The 26710-nt window shown below is 33.8% G+C and overlaps 1 protein-coding gene across 2 annotated transcripts in view; it reads right to left on the reverse strand.

Annotated features, from left to right (window-relative positions):
* The window catches only part of CCSER1 (coiled-coil serine rich protein 1), a 698243-nt gene that overhangs the window by 18822 nt on the left and 652711 nt on the right, over nucleotides 1-26710 (reverse strand). For both annotated transcript variants that reach the window (XM_037046097.1, XM_037046098.1), the window contains one exon: nucleotides 3652-3729. In XM_037046097.1, the coding sequence (XP_036901992.1) occupies nucleotides 3652-3729 (78 nt within the window). The remainder of the gene's footprint in view (nucleotides 1-3651; nucleotides 3730-26710) is intronic.

The raw sequence follows: 26710 nt of genomic DNA on the forward strand, positions 1-26710 counted from the left end.
TGACTGTATCTATTCATCTTCTATCCTGTTTTAATAATACAAGTGACACCTAAGAAATTATTCTTTGATCTTTCAATAAACTAAGCTTGTGCTGACAGGGGAAGGTGAAAGAGGTTAAATTGGCATTGATTATTTAAGACACATTCATCATTTATTTAACAAGTCTCCTTCATCACAAGAACTATTGTGTTTATAGACCTTTGCTGAGACACTCCAAATTTATTTTTAAATAATTCTTGCATGTGCACTACAAATCAGAGCACATTGTGCATTAACATTAGTTTCAAGTCTCCTGATAAATCTGTTACAGGATAAAGTAGTTTATTGGACACACCTTTGAACTTACTCACTGTAGTGGATTTTTAAATTTTTCTTTTAGTAATTTTCATTATATGAATGTCTTAGGGGGGGGACACTTTATCTTATCTCAAGTAAAATGTGTAGCAATAGCTATCTTCCCAAGAAAATAATATTAATGTATACTTGTATCTCTTACATTCTAACATCTCTATCACTGAAACATGATTTGCAATGATCAATAAAGAAAAATCTGCTGCCTAATATTTGGCAGCTTTAGAAAGGAAGGAGACAGTATAGAAATCACCCATAATATGCAAGATTTCTATAAGATTTTTCATTATTTTTTCTGACAAATATTATTGCAAATTATAAAGATGTTTAATATTCTATATGGATATGTATATCACATTTGTGAAAAATTAAATAGTGCCAAACTATATTATCTGAGAAAATACAATAACATATTATAAATTAAAAGATAAATGATTATTACATAAAAATATAAAAATATTTATAAATAGATACTGAAAAGTATAGAAAATATATCCTAGTCATGGAAAATTACACTACTGATGCATCACATATTCCAAATAGTCACACAATTTATCACTTTTAAAATGGTTTACTTATTTCTAATTTATTTAAATATTTTCATATCCAGATTTTTCCATACAAAATACTCTGAAGTTCATTACTACAGTTACCTCTAGTTACTAGCATAATGTTCTATATAAATACATTTGGTAATGAATTTGCTGATTCTGATGATTGTATCTTAGAATACATCACTAAGAAATGAGAACATGAACTGTTTAGAAAAGATTGTTATTCCATGTTTACACCTACCACAATCATAACAGACACTTGTACAGGGAAATCCTTGTACATGGAAATCCTTGTACATAGTGATGGACTCACTACCAATAAATTATTATTCTTTAACGTAATTCAATCCAGTACAATACATTAAGCTCTTGATGTCAGATACAAATAAATGCTAGTAATAATGCATATTTAAAATGAGGATTTAATAATAAGGATTAACTATGTTCATGGCTTTATTTTAGATTTTTAGTTACCTGGTTAGAGAACTAAATAGCACTAATATAAAAAGTTACGTAGAAACAGGGAAGCCATGCAGGAGGGTGTTAGCTTAGTCAGCCCAGGTAGCTGCGGCTCATTTGTTAGCAACCCCTCCCATTTGCAGTCCTAACAGGGTTGCGGGTCTCCTACACTCTGTATCTATAGTCAGTCATTCGGACATTTAGAATTCAGTTTCTCAAATATAATTTTCTTATATGGGGTAAAATGAAATATTGGCCCAAATTCAAAAGTGTTTTCACTGTTTATAAGAATATGTTACTTTTTATAGGAGTTTTTTCTTTCTTTTTCCACTCAGTCTATTTTTTTGCTCAATATATTACATTTAATAAACAACTAGACCTTTACCACTTTTTTACTTTTTAAAAGAAAAAAAATTCCCTTCAGTTGAACAAAACTAAAACTGCAACTCATGTATGGTGCTTATAATAAGACGAATAATTTGAATCAGCTTAAAAACGCGCTACTTGTAATGAAAGACTAGACTTCTGCCACGGCCATAAAAATCATGTGGCAGAGAACAAGCGACTTCATGTGTCTGGAACTCAGCTAACTTATTTGAAAATTGAGAGTTTTGAAGTAGGAAGATTCTACATTAACTTGTTTTCCTGTGTCATATAATGGTGTTACATTGGAATAAGATTTCATGGAAACTCTGGATTTCCTACTGACTAGATAACTCTCTGACTTCAAGATTTAAAACTGCATAGATTATTATTTATAAAATGCATATTAGGTTTATATTCTAGAAAACAAAATACAAATAGTATGTATTAAATTTTTTTTCATAGGAAAAAACACCTCCAAAAGTATTAATATTGAAATATGGTAAATCCTCTTTGAACTTAATAAAAATAATTTATTTCTCAAAATATGAAATATTAACATCAGTTAAATAATACATAACACTGGTAGTCAAGAAGTATTATGTAACAATATTGATATCTAGAAGATTTAGGTATCTAGAAAACATTAAAATGAATGTAACAAAAATTCAAAATAAAAGCACAGACTTTAATTTTTTTAAACTAAAATATACTGCATATAAATATTGAAAAACAATTTGCACTGGAATCCAAAACTTTGGTTTATGTCCTCATAGAGACCAGTAGATTTATATTAAACGTATTAATTTTCTTTGCAAGGAAACAAAAGTAATATTCATATTTGTGTTTATTATAATGAAGACATGAAAATAAACACATTTTTCATTACACACATTCATAAAACAACTTAAATTATCTTTATTATTTTTATATTTGTCAATAAAGTGCTAAAAAATCTATAATAAATGTTTCAAATAGGAGAGTTCTTACAGATATTACCTACAAGATAAAGACAATAATTCCTCTATTTTTCATAACAATGAAATTTAGTCAAAAACTTAGGCAAAATGGCCCTGGCTGGTGTGGCTCAGTGGATTGAACATGGGCCTGTGAACCAGAGGATTGTGGTTCGATTCCCAGTCAGGACACATGCCTGGGTTGCAGGCCAGTTCCCAGCAGTTCCCAGCGGGGGATGAACAAGGGGCAACCAACCATACACTGATATTTTTCTCCCTCTCCCCTCCCCTTCCCCCTCTAAAGATACATAAAAATAAAAAAAAAAAAACTTAGGCAAAATGAAAATTTCTTACCTGCATTTGAGAAAAGACAGGTATTTAAATCAAAGCTATCCAAAATTATCTAGTGTTACTAGAAGCAATCTTGTATTCAAACATGTTTTACAATCTTATTTTGACAGTTCAGTATTTCACACTAAGAAAAAAACACTAACTTTCAATTAAATTATTTTCTGCAGCCTGCACCAAAGCCCAAGAGCTAAAATATTATTAAAAATTTCTCTGCTAGGTTGTTTCCTCTATGTGCCAGATTGTACAAATGACATGCTTGGCTTTGGTGACTGAAAACTTTATTAAGCTGTTAATAAATAAATTAGTACTTTCTTTGAAACAAATTATCCTACTATTGTAATAAGTATCATCCACATGTCTGCAAATACACTACTGCAAAAGACTGTGTTAGTGATGTTAGTATAAAAAAAAATAAGACATTGATATGCTAGTCAGTAGCTGTAATTATCTTTTCCAATTCCAGAAGGTATTTGCGGATTATTTAAGAGCAAATGATGAATGGCGCACTGTTAAATTCTACTAAATCAATGCATGGACACAGTAGCAGCAGAGGCAAATAAGCTGTGGAAGTCTGAATACCAACAAAGAAGATAAAATGGTTTTATATACCTACTTACATCATAGCCTAGAACTTCAGTCTGTGTGGATTTATCTACTCTTGAAGCAAAAGCCTTCTGTAAGTGCTTTACTTTTTCCTGCAAAATGAAAACCAACAAACAAAAAAACACATTGTTAGTGAGTCATCTCTTCTATACTAATATTCCCCATTTAAGATTTGATTAGTGTACAACTCATGATACTCTTGTGTGCATTCTTTTCCCTGCTAGTTCTTTGCATATCAGCTTAAATATTCAGAGGTTTAATTTTCAAGTCATAACTAACCCACCTTTGCAATCCTTTATTTTGATACAAAAACCATTGAGTAAGAAGCACAGTTGAATCCTAGAGACACATGATTTGCTTAAATTCAAGCCCATGATTCTGATCAGTTGTGTTCTATAGGATTTTACTACTCTTGTTTCAGAGCATTTACATTTAAACCCCAAGATATTTTCAACAAATAATACCACCCAGAGAATTTTCTTAGGAATTTTTTTTCTTCTTAATTGTCTCCTGGAATCTCACATTTAGGAATCTCCACTTTAAAGTGTCTGACACTAATCCAATCATTTTACAACTAGGTAAGGGAAGTAATGCATGAAGGAAGTTAGAGATTTCATATTTCAAACACATTACTTCCCTTATCTAGTTATAAAATAATATGTATTAAATTTTGAAACAGGAATAACCTCTTCCCCAAAACATTAGTATTGAAATACTTATGATAAACCTTCTTTGAGCTTAATAAAAATCATTTCTTATCTTGAATGTTTCAATAAAATAAAAGGGGATGTTGAACTTGATATTATGTCCCGTTTCCATTGCTCACTGGGCACAGCTAGGAGTGCTGTACTCACAGGACCACATGGCGTCTCTGGATTTTTACTACTGTCACCGCCCATTTTCAAGGACAGTACTAGGGCTTTGAAAATTTAACTTGAGAAAGTTTCCATAGAAGTCCATGTCATTCCATTAGACTCTTTTTTTCCCCTTAACTTACTTTAAAGAAGAATTTCTCTCGTTTTCTTTTATATGCTTAACAAAATAGTTGTATAATATCTTAATGGAAAGGAAGTGATTTAATTCATGTTTTTCTAGGAAAAAAACAGTGCTCATCAAGAATGTTACTATCAAGGGAGAGGGGACAGAATCATAGGGGAAAAGGAGATGGACTCACATGAATAAGTAAGAAGGACACATGGACAATAATTAAGGTGGGGTGTGGAAATGGGAGGGAGGTGGGGAGCACTGGGGGGCAGGGCTGGGAATATAAGACAGACAACTGTACTTGAATAAGAATTAAATTTAAAAAAAATTAAAAAAAGAATCTTACTATCAAGAACTCCAATTACACAAAACTCATCTTTCTCTTTCCCTCCCCCCTTCCCCCCCTTCCCTCACCATCCTGCCCCATTTCCCTCAAATCTGCCAGATTTGTATTATCTGACTTGTTTAACAAAGTAACTACATAATTTTGGTAAACATAATTTATTTTGAATTATTAAAATATAGAAAATGCTTCCTATACCATTAATATCTCATACCTACTATTTTTCCTATCACAAGTTTCTCGTGCTGCTATTCAGACAAGAATGAAACGGGTATTAAATAACACCCAGGAAGATGTAATGTGAGTGAGTTAAGGTGTTCATTGTTTGGAAAGGATTAGTGAAGACATGGCTGCATTTTCCAAACTAAATTAAAGTGACACATAAGTTGCCTGTTTAGACTCGGGGTAGGGAAAGAAAAGAGAGACCTATCAATAGTAAGAGTTAGCCCTGGCTGGTGTAGCTCAGTGGATTGAGCGTGGGCCTGCGAACCACACGATCGTGGTTCGATTCCCAGTCAGGGCACATGCCTGGGTTGCAGGCCAGTTCCCAGCAGGGGACACATGAGAGGCAACCATACACTGATATTTCTCTCCCTCTCTCCTTCCCTTCCCCTGTAAAGATAAATAAATAAAATCTTAAAAAAAATAGTAAGAGTTAAAGGAAGCAATAACATTTGATATCTTTCTAGGGTTGTTTAGAAAGTAACATCATTTACTTTTGAAATAGGCTGGAGTATTAAGTTTCAGAAAAGTAATAAGCTTTGTTGTAAATCTGTAGGTATATATGCATAAATGTCTGTGTATGAATTAGAGATCATGACCTAAAAAGGGTGGGAAGAACAGAGAGCAAACACTTCTGTCATGCTTCAGCTCACATTGCTATTTTCCAGGGCTTCCACTGTGACGATTGGAGTTGGAGAGGACTGATAAATTCCATCTCATGGGCCTAAGACTTAGGACAGTCAAACAAATATAAATGAAATACTCAAAAAGCTTCATTAACCAATATTCTAATCAAAGCAAAATAAACAAACCCTAAACTAAGGATAGTTACCTTCAAAAATTACACAAAAAGAATACAAACATTTCTAACAAGATTCATTACTATTCCCTTTTGCAGACATTTTCACAATAACAAATATGCCATATTTTAATTACTAATTATATATGTGCTTATATGCCAACTTAAAATGTGTAGAGTAAATTACGGTTCCAATAAACTTAGATACACACAAATAAGAATTAAATATTTTATTTAGTGCAATAGTGGGAAGAAAATATATGACAGTTCATAATAAATTTCTATAACATAGAATTAAAGGGTTAAATAAAAGCTGTATATATTTGGGAGAAATATATATATTTATTTAGCCAAATATATATATATATATGTATATATATTTAGCTATTGGGAGAAAATTATTTATGGGTCTCTTGCATTTCTGTTAAATGGATATGTATGGATTGATTAATGTAACTTATAATAAAGAGTGTTATAGATAATTAAATAGAAAATATACCATAAAAATAGCTATGAATGGCTGGTGGTATTGTAGATAATTTTTATTTCTTATGTAAGAAATGAATATACTTTTAAATATTACTTTACAAATAAGGCTATAACATATTTTAACAAATTACAACAAAATTATTTATAATACTTCATTTCTCCTTATGTATAAGAAAGACAACACAAAAGGAAGCAATGTGGAGAAGAGAAGCAGCTGAAGTAGATCGATCTTTATTTTTCTTGACCACTAATTAATTTACAAGGTGATTTCATGTGGCTGTCTGTCAGTGATGTTTAATGTAATAAAACATTATAACTCCTTCTTCTAACCTCTTGCAGAGGAAGAGGTTAGAACTGAAACAACTCGACTTCTGGTAGATAAGTTTGGTTAGTAAATTTACAGCCTGGATCAAATATCTCATTGCCTTTAAGTTTCCTTTCTACACAGTGAAAGTATTAAAGCATTCCTTTTTTTCTCATTTAAGATTAATAAAACATATGTGTGCTTAGAATAGGCATGAAATCATTTCCATAGTGATGATGTGATCAATTAAGCATAGAAATATAAAAATATATTGTGCTTAAACTGTTAGAACCGTTTATTCTTATTTTAGACTATATTTATTTATTTACATTACTAGATAAGCTCGAGTAGCAAAATCAATTATGAACAATATTTAAAATTCTAGCATTTTATTAAACATGATTTGTTTTTAACTTTAGATGTTCACATCTATTATCATCTACTAGAGCTGTTTAAAAATTCATGTATGGTTAACTAAGTATGGTAAACCAAGCTGAAAGGAAAATAATCAGTAATCCCAACATATAACTACAGTTTATCTTAAATCACTATTTCAATTGCCTACACAGAAGTTGTGAAATTCACCTACAAGATGAAAAGGAGATGAACTTTAAAAATTAGAACTTGAGGGCCTATACTTGCAACAGTTAGCTATAGAAACTATAATAAAATAAAATGCACTCCTATGAATTAATAAAATTAACAGCAATCTGATACAGGGAACTTATGTAATAGTGCTTACAACACTACTATATGAAAATATACAAATACATTGAGGCTGAAAGGAAAGAAAAGCGAACGCATCTGAGTTGTTATCCAAACATGCAAAAGACAGTTGTGCAAAAAAGTAGATTTTAGAGAAAGAGGACTATCTTATAAATGTAAAAAGAACACAAAGATAAGTTAAAATAGTGTCATTGTAAATTCAGGTCCTAAATCATGAATCTAGTGGTTATGTTTATGGAAAGAGATAGTATTGAAAAACTAACACTCTGAAAGAGGAGAAGAGCTAACTTAAAAAATGAAAAAGTAATATAATTCAACACAAGAGTGTTCTGAGTCATCATTTAAACTAAAAAATTGATGGCTCATAAAGAATTTGAACACATAAGGGACTTTGATATCAATAGTAAAAGATTACTTGAAAACAGAAGAAAAAACTAAAGAGAAAATAACTGGGATTGCTTAACAACATGCAGTCCAAGGATGAGTTCAGGAATAAAAAGGCAGTAGCACAGCGATCACAGCACTCCCTCCTGCCTTACTGAACACAGAGCACTGCAGACCCCAGAAGAGTTATAAACAAGAGCAACAGTGACAAAGCCAATAAAAATTCCTTGCATACACTATAAAGTTTCTTGGATATTAAAATGGATTAATGCTATTTTCTTAGTTTTTTTGTTATGGAAAATTGCTAACATAAAACAAAAAATATAGAGAGAATAATCCAAAGAATAATGCACTATTCACTCAATTTCAACAATGTTTACTGGAACTTAAGTAAGAAGTGTTATTATTAGCTATATACTCAAACAGCTCCACTGGTCAGCACTGTGCTTTAGTCTAGATAACAGATGTTTGCAGTGGAGGACCTGGCTCTGGAGAAATTGTCAGAATATCAATAAAACAAGCATCTAGATAACTTATCTCCATGTAAACTACTATATCTGAATTAGGAAAGTACCTGGAATCCTCCACTGCCCACCACTTTGATACAGGACTGGAGATAATTTTTTTTCAAGAAAAAAAGAGGACATATAATTATACACCACGGGTTAAATGAATGGAACTCATTATTCATGAAATTATAGAAACTGAAAATATATGTGTTTTTAAGAAGAGCTGATGTCACTTCATTTAAAAAAGAAATAAATGAAAATGTAAATTAGGAATTTTTCTATTTTTTTCAGATTGAAGTCATTGGAGATAATTATACTCAGATAACTGAATGCAATATTCTAAATGTAAAACATGAACTCTGTTCTCCAACAATAATTGAATGATGTGTTCCATTTCAATTCTAACATTACTGTTCTGGATTCCCAATATTTTTTCCAAAGAGCACATTGTACTATGTATAAATAGCCCTAATCATATATATTTTATTTCTTTAGTGCTTATGACAGAATAATTCATTTTCTCTAATTTAGTACTTTTTTCAGTAAGGTGAAGCTAATTAAGAAAGCCCCCATAAAGAAGGACATGAAAGAGATGTCTCTGAGATAGAGCCCGTAGGAGCCAGGAATATGAATTTCCTAAGTTAAAAGAGTAAGCGTTTAGTGACTGATCAGGAAAAGCATGACAGAAGCTGTAACTGAGAAATGTCACCCATCACTTCTTAAGTGATAGGATGTCTAATCACTATGCTGTATGCCTGAAACTACTATAATTACTGTAGGTCAACATATTGAAAAATAAATTAAAAATTTAAAGAAGAGAAAAATATCACCCACATTTTTGGGTCTTGGCTCCTCCACAATTCAAGTCATCTTTTCATTACATTTCCAATTTAGTTCACAACCATGTCTTCCTTTTGTGTCTACTGCCACTACCCTGGGCCCACTGCCAATGGACAGGGAAACAGAGCTTCCATGTGTGCTGGGAGTGTGCAAGCCACCACCCACTTCCACTCCAATTGCCTCTGTACTGGGTGAAGTCACATCCCTTTTAAATTCTTATCTAACTGGAACTTAACAATGTGACCTCATTAAGAAATAGGATTTGCAACTGTTATCAAGTTAAGATGTGGTTATGCTGGCTTAGAATAAGTCATAAATCCAATATAAATGTTGCCCTTAAAAGAAGAGGGATATTTGGTCTCTATGTCATTTAATTCTGCTCTGATCATGGTTATTTCCTTCCTTCTATTTGTTCTGGGGTTGTTTGTTGTTCCTCAAGTTTTTGTAAGAGTAGAGTTGGTTGTTTGTTTGAAATGTTTCTATTTTTTCTAGGTAGGCCTGTATAGCTGTGAACTTCCCTCTCAGGACTGCCTTTGCTGTATCCCATAGGCTTTAGACTGTTGTGTGTTCATTTTCATTTGTTTCCAGAAACTTTTTTATTTCTCCCTTGACCTCATTATTAACCCATTCATTGTTTAATAGCCTGCTGTTCAATCTCCATGAATTTGAGTGTTTTTTGAGTTTTTACCTTCAGGTTAGTTTCTAGTTTCAGGCCAGGAACCTATGTACCTCAGTGTTCATAGCAGCACAATTTACAATAGCCAAGAGCTGGAAGCAATCTAGGTGCCCATCAGCAAATGAATGGATCAAAAAACTATGGTACATTTACACAATGGAAAACTATGCAGCAGAAAGAAAGAAGGAGCTCCTACCCTTCACAACAACATGGATGGGTTGGGGGAGAATTATGCTAAGTGAAATAAGCCAGCTGGTAAAAGACAAATACCATATGATCTCACCTGTAAGTGGAACCTAATCAACAAAACAAACAAGCAAACAAGATGTAACCAGAGACATTGAAATAAAGAACACAATGACAGCAACCAAAGAGGAGAGGGAAGAGGAATAACGGGAGAAAAGGGTGAAGGGCCATCAAGGAACATGTATAAAGGACACACGGACAAAGTCAAAGAGGGCTAGGATCAAGGGTGGGCGGTAGGGATGGCTGGGGTGGGGGGATTGAAAGGGAGACAAGGGAGACAACTGTACTTAACAACAATTTTTAAAAAGTGCTAAAAGAAAAGGGATATTTGGGCCCAGCCAAACATACACCAAGAGAAAGCCATCTGAAGACAGAGGCAGAAATTAGACTGATGTATTTAAAATTCAAACAAGGACAAGGATTGCCAGCAATGGCCAGCTGCTGGAAGAGGCCATGAAGGATCCTCCCCTGGAGACTTCAGAGGGACCATAATCACGAGAACACCTTGATTTCAGGTGTCTAGGCTCCAGGACCAGGAGGAAATATATCTCTGTTGTTTTAGGTCAGCCAATTAGTGCTATTTTTAAACAGTGGCCAAAGGAAATTATACAGCTTCCTAACTGGTTTTCTTGTTTTTACCCATACTTTATAAACATCTTCTGTGTCAATAACAGCAAAGCAACCTGAACATGTGACTTGGATCACATCATTCACTGGCTTAAAACCTGTTACTAATATCCCATTCAAATACAGTAGCCAATAGCCACGTATGGCAAATAGGCACCTGAATTGTAGCTAGTCCAAATTAAGATGTGTTGTTAAGTATAAAAACACACTAGATTTTGAAAATGTATGTGGAAAAAACTCACTAATAAAATATTTCATGAATAATTTTATATGTATTGCATCTTAAATGATTTCATTTTGCATATATTAAGTTAAATAAAGTGCATTTGAAATAATTAATTACACAAATAACTACCATTTGCTGCTTGTTTTATATTTCTATTGAACAGTTCTGGTCTATATATAATAAAAAGTAAACCTTTATTTACCAGGATGTACAGTCCCTGTCTCTCCTTAGCCCTTATTTATTATAATTCCATTTCATACCAGTCTTCCCCTTGCAAAAGTGACTATTAGTCATCTTCTTTCAGTTGCTTGAGTTGACCCAAACTTTTTGCACTTAAACTTTTTAACATGCCATAGCCTGCATCTGGAATGTTCTCCATATTAAGTGCTTCTGCCTTAATACCCTCTCTGAACTAGAGTCCTATCTCCAGGTAATTCTTTCTCTTAACTTCTTTTTTTACTAAATATCTCTCTTTCCATCTGACAATTTTATTTAGCTGTTTGTCTATATTTTCTATGTCTTCTGCACTAGCATGTAAGCTCCTTACAGCGAGGATGATGTCTATTCAGAGCCAAATTGCTTCCACACTATCTATTGCAGTGTTTGATATGTTCTAGGTACTTGACACTTCTGTGAAATGAGGAAGTAGGTATATGAGAGATGATGCATGAGGTTAGAGAGGATTCACTGGAGACCAGCTGATGAATTTGACACACTGCAAAAGCACTTGCTACAGAGAATTGAATATTGGCGACATGATGAGTCCAGTAAAATTTCTGGCATTTGTATGGTGTTTAAGTAGGAGAACACTTGGAACAACATGTTAACTATGGGGTTATTCTAGTAATTCTAGGCTGCACAAATGTCTTAAGAGAAAAACAGAAGAAAGAATGTAAAGAGACAAAAGTAAGGGCATTGAAAAATTAGTAAAAAAAAAAAAAAAACCACACATGTCTAAGGACATGATGCTGTAATATCAAGTGGGAAATATTTTCATGGATTAGGATTCTTTTTCATAAGCAATTATGTACTTCTTCCTCACTCTTGGCTAAATTTTTATATTGTGGTGAAAATTTAATGAAGTAATTTATCCAGTGAAGGTAATTAGGGGAAAATAAATGTAGAAGTGTCTTCTATAGGAAATAGGGACCAAGAAAATATTTTGATATGTCCAGTCCCCAACAATCGTTATACAAGCATCACCCTGATCTATAAAACACACTTTCTATTAGTCGGGGGCGGGGGCTTCAATCCCCAGGCCCATCATTTCATGAGGGGAGTTCTGCTAGATGTACACTTCAGGTTTTTTTCACTACCACTCACTCACTCCTCTTCAACTGGAAGGGACCTTGGGATAAACAAACACACTCTGCTTCTTTATTGGCATGGCCTGTCTACAGGCTGAAATCTCAGCTTGCCCAGACATAAACTTACAGACCTGCCATGTGGGAGAGAATGAAAATTTCCTTCGTATCAACAACTCTAGTGGGTCACTTCAGTTCAGAGAAGACTGTATTGGAAGTTTATATGGCTGCATTCCAATCCGGATTTGGATTGTATTATATTATAATTCAGTCTCTCTGAATCTTCTGTTTTATAATTAATACTGAATTCAGGAGGGCAAAGAAGGATGTTGCTTATTATGCCTTTAAACCTCAAAAATACACACACTGAATCAACTTGGAAAAAGTTGAGTTTAAACATGGTTATTACAATATTGCCATTATTTATCATATTAAGTACAATACTAGGAATTTCTAAGAAAGCCATATAGTGATGATCAATACAATAACCATAGAACTTTAATTCAACCTTGAATTTTTTCCTGTAAAAAAAATCTGTATTACAAAAACCAGAACTGCGCCTACAATAATGAGATTGACATCTTGCAAGTATGGCAAAGAATCCTCTAGCTTCTTTTTGTTTGATATTTTCATCAGGAAGATCAGGATATTATACCCTGCCCATTTTATCATTGTGATTAAAGTGAGATTCCCATTTTGAAGAAAAGATTCACTTTAGGGGACTGTGAGCATTTTCTTTCATTGAACTGATTTAGTTTTAATGTATATAAAAATTCTTACAATATATGTATGACACAAAAATCTTCAAGGCACTTGGTCATTCCCTAATAGCAACATGCTGATGACGGCATTACGGAAACACAAGTGTATGGGAGATGAGAGGGAGATCACTACAGATATGCAAAGTCAGCACAGCATTACAGGTTAAGAATCAGCTAGGAAAAAACGATGTCATGAATCAAACTTCACTGGACAAATTGTCCACACAGATCAAACTTCACTGTCAACTCAAGAAATTCTGAATGCCACAAAATACAGTGTCCTTCAAATTTCCTTCAGCACACTCACAAGCAAACAAAAAACATAAAACCTCAAATATATCTGGAGAGCAGATTCTAATAAAATAGAATGTAAAGGGATTATAGGTGACTAGAAGAATTAGTTGTTTTGGATATATGCTTATTGATCCTTTAAACAATTGTTAGGCAAAGGCATTCAAAGCTGGACTTAATTGATTCCAACAAATATTTAATGTGTATGTATAACTTATTAATTTATCTGTCAATAATTATAGTACATTAAGTATGTAAATTAAGCTATGATTTAACTTTTTTCTCTGTTTAATTAGAAATACAATAGTTTTATTTTGTTTAGTGTATTGTATTTTGTATATTTTATATTTATGAATACAACTATTTCTATACAATGCTTGGCTAATTGTTCACTGGGAGCCATGTTAGAGCTCATGAGGACTCAGCAGTGCAGCTGGAGGAGAGGTGCTGGCTTTCTCAGGAGACAGTGGTCTGTCTAGGACGCTAAACCCAATGTCCTCATTACGCAAGGAGTGGTGAAAGATGTCTCTTTGCTGTTTCCCTACTTTTAGTTCATAGAGGAGATAGGCTTCCAATAAGGAAATCAACAAGTGTAAAATTGCAAATTTTGGTAAGTGATATACAGGGAAGCAATGAGTGCCGAGGAAAGAGGCTAACATGAAGGATGCCCAGTATATGTGACAACAGAATGTGCCTTACTAAGGAAAATGTCCTTACTGTTAAACCTACAGGACAAGGACATGGACAAGGCAGTAGGCAGGGCACTGTTTGAGAGAGAGAGACATTGAAGAAAGTTCAGAGAGTGGGGATATGGCTAAGTGTATGGTTTTCTTTTCTTTTTTTTCTTTTGAGAAACTGAAAGCAAAGTACAGTGTGACTAGAACTTAGAGAACAAGAGGAATATTGACATATGATGATTGTAGGCTCTGCTAAGCATTGATTTTTATGTTAGTTTCAGTGGGAAACCATGAAAATGTTTTAGGTACATTTCCATATTTAGCAATATCATTCTGGCTGCTACATGGAGAAGAAAATAGAGGCAAGAAATATATAGGAGGAGTAAGGGAGTCTACACAATGCGTTAGTTTAGAAGGGCTTTAGGCAAATGTAATTCAGTCCTATATACTTCCCAGATTTAACATAAGACCTAGATTTAAAGAGCCAGTAATTTATTGTTTAGGTAGGTTAAAGAAAAGGAAAAAGTTGAGAGCAACTCCCAGGTTTCTGGTTTGAGCAAACTGGAAGGCTGGATGGTAACAGCATTTCTAATACAGGGAACACTGTAGGAGCAGTGGGTTTAATTGGAAATAGGAGTGGATGGGAGATAAAGAAGCAGGATGAGCTGAGTAGAAAAATAAACAGAATATACAGAATATATTAAAAATGAGATTATTTTGAGACATTCAAGCAAGTAGGAGATGATATGAGTTAGAACAGTTAGGTTGCTGAAAGCCATAAATAGTGCCCAGTAAGAGGGCCAAGAGCACAGAGTGTTTAAATGAACGCACTGCTCTCTCGAATAATAGCAAACACCCATTTTTTCTAACCAGAGTTCCTCATTGCTCCCTTCACACACCCATACCTTCTGGTAACTTCACTTTCTTCAATTTCAGCCACATGGCTCTGGCCAGAGCTGTTGGGTAGTGCGATATGATCACTCTGTCACAGTTCACGGACTATCGAGAGGGGACTCTATTCCCAAGCTGGGCCAGAGACCTTTACTGGTAATTACGGTACAAGAAGTAGGAAAAGTAAGTTGATCTTTCCTGTGGTGCTTTGATAAAAACTGGTTAAGTCTGAGAGCTACAGTGGGTCAAGTTTATGGCAGTACAGGACAATGAACATCGGTCTCAAGCAGAAAGAGAAAGAAGGGGTTGGGAGGAGAGAACAAAAAAATCAAAGAACGGCAGAAATGAGTATAGAGAATAAAAATTACTGTCATCTTCATTGTTAATGACATTTGTTCTTGGTCCCCAACTTCAGACTTGTCTTTGGTTTCATGAATCACTCAAGTGGTCTTTTCACAAATTCCTATATTAGTTTATGGTAGACTGAGTTATTTTCCTGATATTTATTATCAAGAGAGACCTAATCAAGAAAAGAGAAGGCCAAAACCAAAGGATAAGAAAAGAGAACTAATTCAAAAAATATATATTTTCACAAAACAATAAATACTTGCTAGTATCCTAAGTAGAGTCTTCAAGTCTAATTTTTGTTTTCAGTTGATTTTAAATATGTGTTTGAAATTTGTATTTAAATAAACTCAGAAATAAGAAATCAAAAATAAATTTTATTAAAAAAGATATTTAACCATGTTCTGTATACTTTCATATATGTTACTTACATGTTGGCTATTATGGAAATCTTATGTATTTTTTATCATAGCACATATATTTTTGTACTCAGCTTTTTTCTATTATGTAATAAACTGCAATATCTAATAATATAAATACCAACTATTTTAACACTAGACAATATTTTACAGATACAGTGTTTTTAAACACTAGATAAGTGTTTTAAACACTATACTCATGCAAAGCATATAAGTACACAAAACTAAAGTGAAAATAGTCTTCTCTCCTCACCCTGGCCCCCCCTTATAAACACTTTTGTTTATGTTTTTATTTATTTTGAAGTTAGAACAATACTTTAAAATTTTATTTCATCCATTTCTTGATTTGTCATAATTAGACAACATTTTTCTAAATGTAATTGTGAGGAATTAACATACATTCTTTATCCTCCACTTTCTCTTTAACCTTGAAACTTCCATTGGTTACATAATTATTAATAATATTAATTCTAATTAATATTCACTAATATTTTAAGTGATTTATTTAAACCTACTTCCTAATATGTTATGAACATTACACAGGACCTAATAATGCCAGAGGTTTAAGAACTAAGTTGACCTGAAATTAAACAAGTATTAATAATAAAAGTTACAACTCACCAAACCAAAATTATAAAAGATAGTGCCACATCTACACTTCTCATTCATTTCATTAGCAAAATATATGCATTTCTTTGAACAAAGTCTATCCCATATGTCAAATTGTCTAGTAGGGACATGCATGTAGACAGCTCTCACGCATCATGATCTCACCATATTCTAAATACAACTTGATATCTTGTAACTTTGTTTGGATTCACTGTAACAGCAAGAAGTATCCTTATCAAAGAATCTCTTAACAAAGACCCTAGGAGGAGTCATCCTGGTTGCTTTGCTTCCCACTTTCATTTGTCCCACATCCGAGAAGTTCTCTTCCAAAATATTCTTCAGATGTGTCCCTTCCTGTCTATTTTAACTGCCAGTGTTTACTCCAGGCCACCATATTTTTTTCTCTTGAATCACTGTAATAAACTTTCAAAAGCATTCTTTCCTCCAGATTTTTTCTCTTAATATATGCTCTATATTGCAGCAAAAAAATCTTTATAAAATAAAATCAGATCATGGTTCATTGGCTTCTTACAAATTCAAGATAAGTTTAATACTCTAGTTTTTCAACTGGTTCTTCATGATCTTGTCTCTGGCTATTTGTCTGGTCTACTACTCCCCAGAACACTGTAAGCTCCCAAAAGAAAAAAAAGTATGACTTTATGTTCAAGAAATCTGATAAGCTCTCTAAGGTGTCTTTGTTTTTTATTATACTTTACCTGAAGCCTAAAGAATGTTTTATTTCACCTTTTTTTCACCTTTTTATTTTACCTTTTTTATTCACAACAGGAATCCACTTAGCTCAGGATTCTTATGACTCAAAGTGTAAATTATTTTACAAATTCCACTTCTTTTTGAATCTATAAGGTAAAACTAATTTGATTTCTGCAATTACAATGCAGATGGTTCTGCATATTTTTATTCTTTTTGAAAGAGCTGAGCAAAGCAAACCTTGCAACTGTAATTAGAAAGATCAACCTAGTTTTGATTCAGTCTAATGTGACCAACCTCTTATAAAATAATCTAATAAAGAAGTTAATAATCCAAGAGGGCAATTTTTAGGTACCTCTAAATATCTGCTGAGGTTATTATGAAGTATTCTTTATTTTTGGTTGGTATTCTAATGCAAAGAACAGAATATGGCCACAATATTCAAAGAATAACAATTTGTTAAAGAAATGTATGGGAAATTAAAATTTAATATTATTTTATGTTCAACCCTATTTAAATAAATACTTATACCTGAAAGATTATATATTTGTTTAATTTTTAATAAAACATCTAAAACAACATGAAAAAGTATACATAGAGAAATATATTTGTTAAAAGTATACACAGATGCATATATACATACAACTTGAGTTTTTAAATCTACCTTTCCTAATCTAAATTCTTTAGTCTATTAATTTTACTGTAACTACAAAGTTTCAAGAGCATAACTTTAATGAAATCACACACCAAACTCTACTGAATCTGTTCCAGTCTGTTTGGGCTGCTATATAAACAACAGCAATTTACTCTTGCATTCTGCAGGATGCAAAGCCTAAGATCAAGTCCCCGGCAGTTTTGGTGTCTGGCAAAATTCTGCTCTCTCATATATATGGCACCCTCTCTCCATATCCCCGCATGGTGGAAGGGTGAGAGATGCCTTTGGGTTCCCTTTTAAAAGGACACTAATCCCATTCATGAGGGCTCTGCCCTCTTGACATAATCAGTTCCCAAAGGCCCTAGCTAATATATACCATCACCTTGTTGGTTAGGCTTCAGTGTATGAATTTGAAGGAGGCAAACATTCAGACCATATTAGAATCCCAAACACCACCGAATTTAATTACACGGTAAAAAGCTGAGCACAATGTCAAGCACATGAAAAGCACTTAATGAATCATCGATATGACCATCATTGGCATTTATGAGAAATATACCACTACTACTTGATAATGAAAGAAAAAGAGGAAAATGTGTAAGAAATGGAGAGAAAATAAATGGCAGGAAAAATGGCAAAAACAAACAGAAACAGGTTGAAAAGGAAGAAGAGGAGAAAGGGGAAGTTGTGGGGAGACAGAGCTCAGGGAGAGATGGAGTCAGTGGCCAGTACAGCCAGTGTTTCCTGGAACAACGCAAGGTGCTGTATGGAGGGGTCAGTGCAGGGAATCAATAAAAGGGACTGGACTTTAAAAAACTTAGTCATCGTATGTTAGTTGCCGCCTTGGCACTTCCAATCCGAGGCCATGTACTCATGTTCATGCTGTCATGTAAATAAGCATATGCACAGAAACAACCATGTCATCTTTTCCTGTTATTCAATGTGCTTTAATTTGAAAAAGATGATAAGGTCACTTAATCCATTAAAATAATGTGTGGAGATTATTTAGTCTATAAAAGAGATGATACTTAGCAGTATTCAACTATATGCACAAAAAATAACATTTAAATAAGATGACCAAAGTCTCTTCACATGTTATCTATTCTATGTTTATATATCTGAGTAATCAATGCACCTAAAAATTGCATTAAACAAAGTGTTCACAAAGATTTATTAGCTGCTACTTGGCATTTTCATACCTCATTTAAGTGTCCTTTCAAATGAATACTTATAAGGTCAGATATCCCAATATTTACTTTCATTGTAAATGGAGAAATTTCAGTGTAAAATAAGCACAGATATTCAACTCTACAAGTTTTTGTATAGCTATAGATGTAACAGTTGTAGAATTATAAAACAAAAATATGTGAACAATTTAAAAGAGAAAAGTGAATATGGACGTATTTTATACCAATTGAAAGATTTTACATAAATAGTGCATACTGAATACAGACACAAATTAACAACACACATACAAAATTCATATATGCAACAAGATGTTTAACTGGATGGGTCGCTGGTTACCACTGCTAAATGAGTCTGAATACACAATAAGGAGAGACAGAATCCAAGATCTAACTACACTGACGATGACAGTATTTTAAACTGCTCCGTGTTAAAACAGGGCGGCCGCTGCTAAGGTCGGAGCCAAATCACATGCACCAGTGGAAGGACAGTTGACATTCTGCTTTGTCTCTCCCAACCTGACCCTTCTACTTCCTTCCCTTCGGACAGCCATTGCCTGTCCACGTTCCTCAAACCACTGCTGTGCGTATCTATGCCACCAAGAATCTCACTGGAGGAAATCAAAGTGAGTGGGGGCTGACTTGCTTTAAGCATCAGTCCTTTACTTTTCCCAGTCCAACCCCAGAGTTTGTGGATTACAACCTCACAAAACCACATCCCCCCTATATTTCACTTCCCAAGGATTTGAGGGTGACATCCTGGCAGTTGTTTCCTGCTGAGCTGTTGCAAAATGAATGATACTCTGGTTGGTGAAAGTCTGTGTCACATTCCCTGTCCCTCGAACACACACATCCTGAACTACCCTAGACTGACATAGACGTTGGCCCTTCACCAAGACCAAAGAGCCACCATTACATAGGTAATGTGAGCTCACAGGCCAAACGGATTTGACTTCTGAGTACTCCACATCAAAAGATAAATAATAAACTGGACCAAAATAAATGCTTTCAGAAATACAGTATTAATACATATAATCAAATAATCTTAAATAAGTAATATAGTATAATGAATGAAAGAAGGAAAGAAGGAAGGGGAAATTTTATCTATTTTAACAAAATTAATATTTTAGCCATCAGTAATAAAATGGGAGATGGAGAGAACAAAGGTATGGGATGTTTCCTTTGTAAGATGAAGATACAAGCATTGATATGTTTAAGAAATAGATGTTATCCTATATGTGTTTCTTAAGTTTTGAGAAACAATAATAAAATGAGCCTGTATAACGTTTAAATACCAGAAGAAAATTTTATAGAATTGAATTAGAAAAGCATACATATAAAAACTAAAAAATATTAAACAAAATGAACGAATTAAATCCCAGTTACACAGAAATTAAACCATATGAAGATGTATTAAACTAACTGAGGTAGGGATAATAAAATTATTATTTTATTAGGAAACTAAATAATAGGAAAATTCCTTGGCCAGTGGAACGGGGGAAACTGGGACAGACATCTGATTCAAACTCCGCTCATCCAGCACCCTGACTCACCTGCCTCCTTCTCTCTTGCATGGTCACTCCCTTAAGCATTAAGTCCTCAGGACAATGAGGTTCTGTCAGCATCAAACAATCTTAGGAACAAAGCCTTGAGTCTGCTGACCACAGAGACAGAGTTTTGGTTTAACCAGAGATAACATCTAGGTATCACTTGTGTTTCAGCTCCAGGCCCAGAAAAGCAGCAAAACCACATGAAGCAGTACGATGGTTGGCAGTGGGAACAGATGCAATGACCCATGGCAATGTGGGCCCTCAGCTCTTTGACCTTACACTAGCATTGACCAATCAGTAGAGAACACAACCCTGAAAGGGCACACCTGGAAAGCTGATGAATGAATATTCTATCGAGATAGTCTCCTGAGACATCAGCTAAAATAATTCCCACCTTTAGAAAACAGATAAAAACCCGTAAGACAAAGGAACCAATACCCTGTCTCTTTCTCTCCCTCTCTCTCTCTGTCTCTCAAAAGCCTGTGCCTTTCCTCTGCTTCTTCCCTAAGGTGCGTATCTTTGCTTTCTTTCTCCAACAGGACCATCTTTTGCCTCTGTAGCCAGTTTCCTGAGTCCACACAGCCCAGATGACTCGCTTCTTCTGCTTTGTGGCTTTCTTTCTCAAGGGTCCAGGCAGCTCCGCCTGGGCCCACTCCTGTTGCTACAATCATACCTCTTCCATCTTAAGCAAATCTTCTGTTTCACTGTCCTCAGCTTTAATAAATGTACTCACCAAATCACCTAGACTTGTGTAATGAAATCTTTCTTACACAAAGTCAAGACCTGAAAACCCACACTGCCACTAAAATAACCAAATAAGAGACAAAAGCCCACACAGTAAAGAAATGCAAATAAGATCAAACAATATGTTGTAAGGAACAAACAAAAAACCCCATGATATTGAAATAAAAGAATGGAAAACATATAATTGATAAATATAAATCAAGAGAAATTAAGAATAACAATCTTAATATCTTATTAATAAACCAAATCATTCTTTGGATGACTTGCAGTATTTTGTGGCCTTATATATGCTTTGTATACATAGTCTTGAGCCAAAGTTAAAATACTAATGATAATAGTAATATAAGAAGAGGTGGCTTGTAAATAAAGTTTAGTTCTCATCTTCAGATTATGTGAGGCCAATAATGAAATATCTCTCTAGGTAATTTTATTTAAAAAATAAGACAATCTGCTTAATAAAATGAAAGAAACTACTACACTTTCACTTCAGCTTGCTGGGTAATGCACATTATTTAAACAAGTTACGTGGATTCAAACAGAGTGAAGACGATGCGAAGTCAGTGTGACAGTAAAGCGCAGATCTTGAGGACCTTAAATTTCTAGGTAGCATTTACATTATCGAAAGGCCTGTTAAAATGTTATATTCGACATTGTGAAATCACTGAAATCATTGATCAGCAAAATAGGTGCGACCATACTATTAACATTAAACTATACTTTTTAGATAAATAAAAGCTTCATTCTTAGTTTGAAGTCAAGGGAAACAATTGATGAAATAGATAAAATAAATGCTCAGTTCAGCCACTGTGCTGATTTCTCTTCTGATTTCACTTGTCACTTGGGAGAAAAATAAATACATATTTTGATATGTTAGTATATATCAAACAGGTTCTAAAATATCTCTCAGAAATATTTTAGCCCTTAGAAGAATTTATAACAGTTAGCTGGTCTGATTAAAATCACAAGTAGTGTTTATCAAAGGTAATTTCTTGAGTTGTTAATACTTGTTCCATGCATCAATAATTTTAGAGCTTTGTAAATAACTTTTGAAGATTATACATGTATATATTATGTATTACCAGTACTATAAAAGGAGTATTTTATTTTTTAAATATTACCTTGACTTTAAAAGTACATCAAAAATACAAAATAGAATCAATATTTGAGTCATATATTAATATCTTTTTATCTAAAATCAGCATTAATCTCAGTATATGTTAATTCTACATTAATTTAAAAGACTTTATTTATTTATCTACTTACTTATTAGAGAGATAGGTGAAGGGAATGAGAAAGAGAGGGAGAGAAACATTGACTGGATGCCTCTTTAACACACCCCAACTGAGGACTGAACCTGCAGCCCAGGCATGTGCCCTGACAGGGAATCGAACCTTAGACCTTTCACTTCACAGGATGATGCCCGAACAACTGAGCCACACCTGTCAGGATTAATTCTACATTCTTTAATGTTTGTATAAATTAAAACAAGTTTGCTCACTTGCTTTTTATTTATTGTAGTTTAACTGTTTATACTTTTTTCTTTTTGCTTTTCTGTTTATTATATTATTAGTAATAAAATATGTGGAAAATATCTGATTTATATGGATCTATGCTGGTGGTTCACAGATGGCAAGAACACCCACCATCAAATATCCATATTATCACTGATAATATTAATTATCATCATTTTATTATACAAAGTAACCATATTATCTTATGGGTCTTCTTTATAATAATCTTTATATTGATTTGTTTCAGGCACTAAGATTGTAGTACAGTAGTTTTTGCAATATTTTTCTGAGATAACATACAGACATTAGAGTTCATGAAAGCCAGTGTTAAACCAAGATAAAATGAGTCAAAATGTTATTGTTTGTATTATTATATATCAATTATATCTCAATTTGAGTTTAAAAAAGAGATTATTGCTTGGAATATCCAGAAATGGACTCTGAGATGATAATTCTTGTGAAATTGATGTATTTGGAGATGCTCCCAGGAAAAATACTAGTAGGAGAGTGAGGAAAGAGAAAGGGAAGGGAAGAAGCATATCTAAAAGTGAAGCTTCGAGATCTCAGAAGGTATCTTTGGCTCTATCCCACAGAAAAGCCTGGAGAAAGGGGAAATGTCTCAAAACTACCCCTACCAAAGGGTAAGGTAGCCAGATTCCTCCATGCAAGGTAGTCATTGGTAAGGGAGGTTTACTCTGCAAGCAAAGTGAGCCATAGGCTCCTGAAGCTTTGGCTTTGACAGCTTACTGACAGTCAGTTGCTGGTTGGGTTAATCAATATGAACCTGGGGCCCTGTGCGTGTGCAAGCACAGTATAGGAATGTAAGGTACAGGCAGAGCACCAGCAGCACTTGCTACAGTTTATCTGAAAATGACTTTAAAGTCTAACTCTTGAAGTAAGTTATGAGGCATCTGAAGCCCAGTGAGGTAACATACATTGACCAGAATCACAAAATTAGTATGTGGCAAACAGAAGCCCAGAATCCAGGTCTCCACTCCTTCGTGTCAGGTTGCTTTCAATGACAATATTCTATATTAATAACCTAGCTTCGTTACAAAAATTATTTTTGTGGGATTATTAGTTAATAGTATTTCTCTATATGGTACTTGAAAACACTCTTGACTTTTTTAATTCTAAAAATAGTAGAAGTTTGTCATTGAGCAAAAAGGAAAATATAATTGGTGTCTTCATAATGTAATATTTACTCTTGAGCATAATTAATAAATTTAATTTATGTGTGATTTTTAAGCTAATGTATTTTCAAATTTTATGTATGCTTTATATACTAAGAGTCACTTATTTCAAGTAAAAAAGAGCTAACTTTGAGGGACTGGGTTTTTAAAGAAAACATTATAAATTATATTTGCACAAGCATACACTTGTATATATTATTATTAAAATGTATGACACTACGTAATATTAATCACAGTTTGAGTTTTTAAATGTCCAATATTTCATGTATAAAATTACTGATAAAATAAACATAAAAATATATAAATTTTGATAATTATTACGTCTGAAAACAAAGACTAAAAAATTGCTCACTATAAAAAGTCATAAGTATTTACTAATGTTATTGTAATGTCAGGAAACACTGTGCTGGACAGAAAATTGAGGAAAGCTGTCCTTTCTCTTTATACTTTTCAACTCAAAACATATTTGTCACTTAGGATTTTCAAGCTCATATTTTAACAATATAACTTGATTTTGAATGAAAGGTTATACAGGAATGTTAAAGCATTCCTTAAAGTTACATGTAATTTTTCCACTTTGAATAATCTATAAACATTAAACATTTTATTAATTTAAAAATAGCATCAGATATGTATTCTTGTGGTAATCAACATAGATCATCAAATGGTAAAATACAAAACAAATCTCTGAACCAGGGCTAAGAAGAGAATTGTTGCTCTGAGTTTCTTTTCATTGCTTTCTTATTCATTATTTGTTCTACTCTTGCACTTTCAAAGTACATGTAAATCAAGAAAAGGCACTTATACAAAAATAAAAAGGGTAGAAGAAATCAGTAATAAAATAGTGTACATAATTAGGGATGCAAAATTATTTCCCCTTTAATTAAAAAATATCCACATATGACGTATGTGGATATAAGTTGTTTTTCATTGCCATTGCAACTGAGCTTTTTGAATTCAACTCTTATAGAAGTATTAATTAATGCCAAGTTGGCCTAAATTATTTTCAAGACAATAATAAAGAAAAGTATTAACAAGGGTGGTGTGTATTTACGACCGTCAGTGTAACTGTGTACCCATTAGGGCCTCAAATTACTCTGAACTTCATTTGTCTTCTCATGTGCTTTTCACATGGGTTCTTTCCAACTGGTTCCCTGCTCCCCCCACCAAAACTGTGCTTTTCTCATCATTGTACCATCCAAGTATCCCTTGGAGGATTGTGGTAACTTCTGCCATTTTTGTTTCCTAACTGGAATGTCTTTTCCCCTTCTCAAATTAGACACAACATCTCTTTGGGATATCCCAGAAATCCGGAATATTCTAAGAGGTTCCTGAATGTGTGAATTTAAAATTTCCTTCAGAATAGAGAGATATGGTACAAGAATGGACTCTAAGTTGACTGTCCTGATGTCTGTGACACAATGTCTAAAAAGTTAACTTTCAATTTACTCAGCTACACTTGGAGTTATTTCACACAACCTTTTGCACATGGTGTGGAAGTGGACAAGGAAGCAGAATCTCCAGAAAGGTAGGGCAGAAGTGACTCAGAAGAATATAACATCTCTCCCCTTCTCTCCCTTCTTAAAAATGACAAATGTGAATTTCTGTTTCTTGTAGAATCTTTATTCCCTGCTGATGGTAGCCTTAACCACTGCAGTTCTTCTTGGTGGCCTAGCTCAATCTGGGAATACCTTCACTGCATCCCACATTATGTAAGCATCTCTTTAAGTTTTACATCCTTTGTTGTTAAGGGGTGTTTCTATCTCTGTGCATGGCCCTTCTTCTTTTAACCACCTTATTTAATTATTAAATGTTTTAATTTGGTACGTTCATTGGCCTCATTTACCCTAAGTATTTCTGGTGTAGGTGATAACTAAAAGCAGAAGCAGTAATTCAGCTGGAGGGTACTTGGAAATTTCTGACTCCATGAGTATTATAATGAGTCCAGGTACAGCCCTAAAGTTCTCTTTGTCAACTAATCAGACATAGTTTTATGAACCACTGTTTCTAATGGTAGCTTCATTAATAAATAAGAGTGAAAGCTCAGCAGCACTATCTTTTTGGGGGGGTTGTCAGGTGACTTTTAAGTTAATAAACTTTTTTGCATCTCAAATTTTTATTCAGCAAAATGATGATGATCATATATTGCATCATAGAGATTTTTGAGGATTAAATGAGAGGAAAAAATAGTTCATGACAAAATTTCAATTGTTATTACCATTCTTATCAATAATTAGAAATAATGATCAAACATAGTCTGCATCATTTCAGAAACATCTAAAGATGCAAAAATTTCTCCTCTGCTAATGTTTAAAATTCTTAATTAAAATTGGCGGGTATTTCTGAGGGGTGGGGTTAGCTCACTTAGAATAATCATTATTGTACTTGAGAACACGATATGAATTTCTTCCATGATAAAACAGACTGAGGCTGAATTGATGCCCAAGAAATACAATTCTTTAAGAGACTGAAGTCAGGAGAAGATGATAAGAGGATTAAAAAGAGCCCACATCTGCAAGTTGTACCAAACCATGAGTTATTTTTGCCAAAATTGTCCCAGGGATTCCTCAGGGTGGAATCTCAAAGGGTGAGGGGGCACACCTGTCCTTGCGATTCAAATCCCAGTGCTGCTGTACCAGCTGCCAGCACATTCAAGGCTCATTGTCTGAATGGGATGACTCTCCAGCTCACACATGAGCCCTTGGCTAATGCAGAAGGATGGGGGGGAGGGGGTCACTGGAGAACAGCAACAGAGAGAAGCTGGGGGTCAGGAGGTGAGAGAAAATTCAAGGCAACTTGCCCAAGATGGTAAAATGACAGGAGATGAAGAGATAGCAGTGATCAAATTGAGAAAAT

The sequence above is a fragment of the Sturnira hondurensis genome, unplaced genomic scaffold (genome assembly GCF_014824575.4).
Source record: "Sturnira hondurensis isolate 20B ecotype Veracruz unplaced genomic scaffold, ASM1482457v3 Scaffold0004998, whole genome shotgun sequence".
NCBI lineage: Eukaryota > Metazoa > Chordata > Mammalia > Chiroptera > Phyllostomidae > Sturnira > Sturnira hondurensis.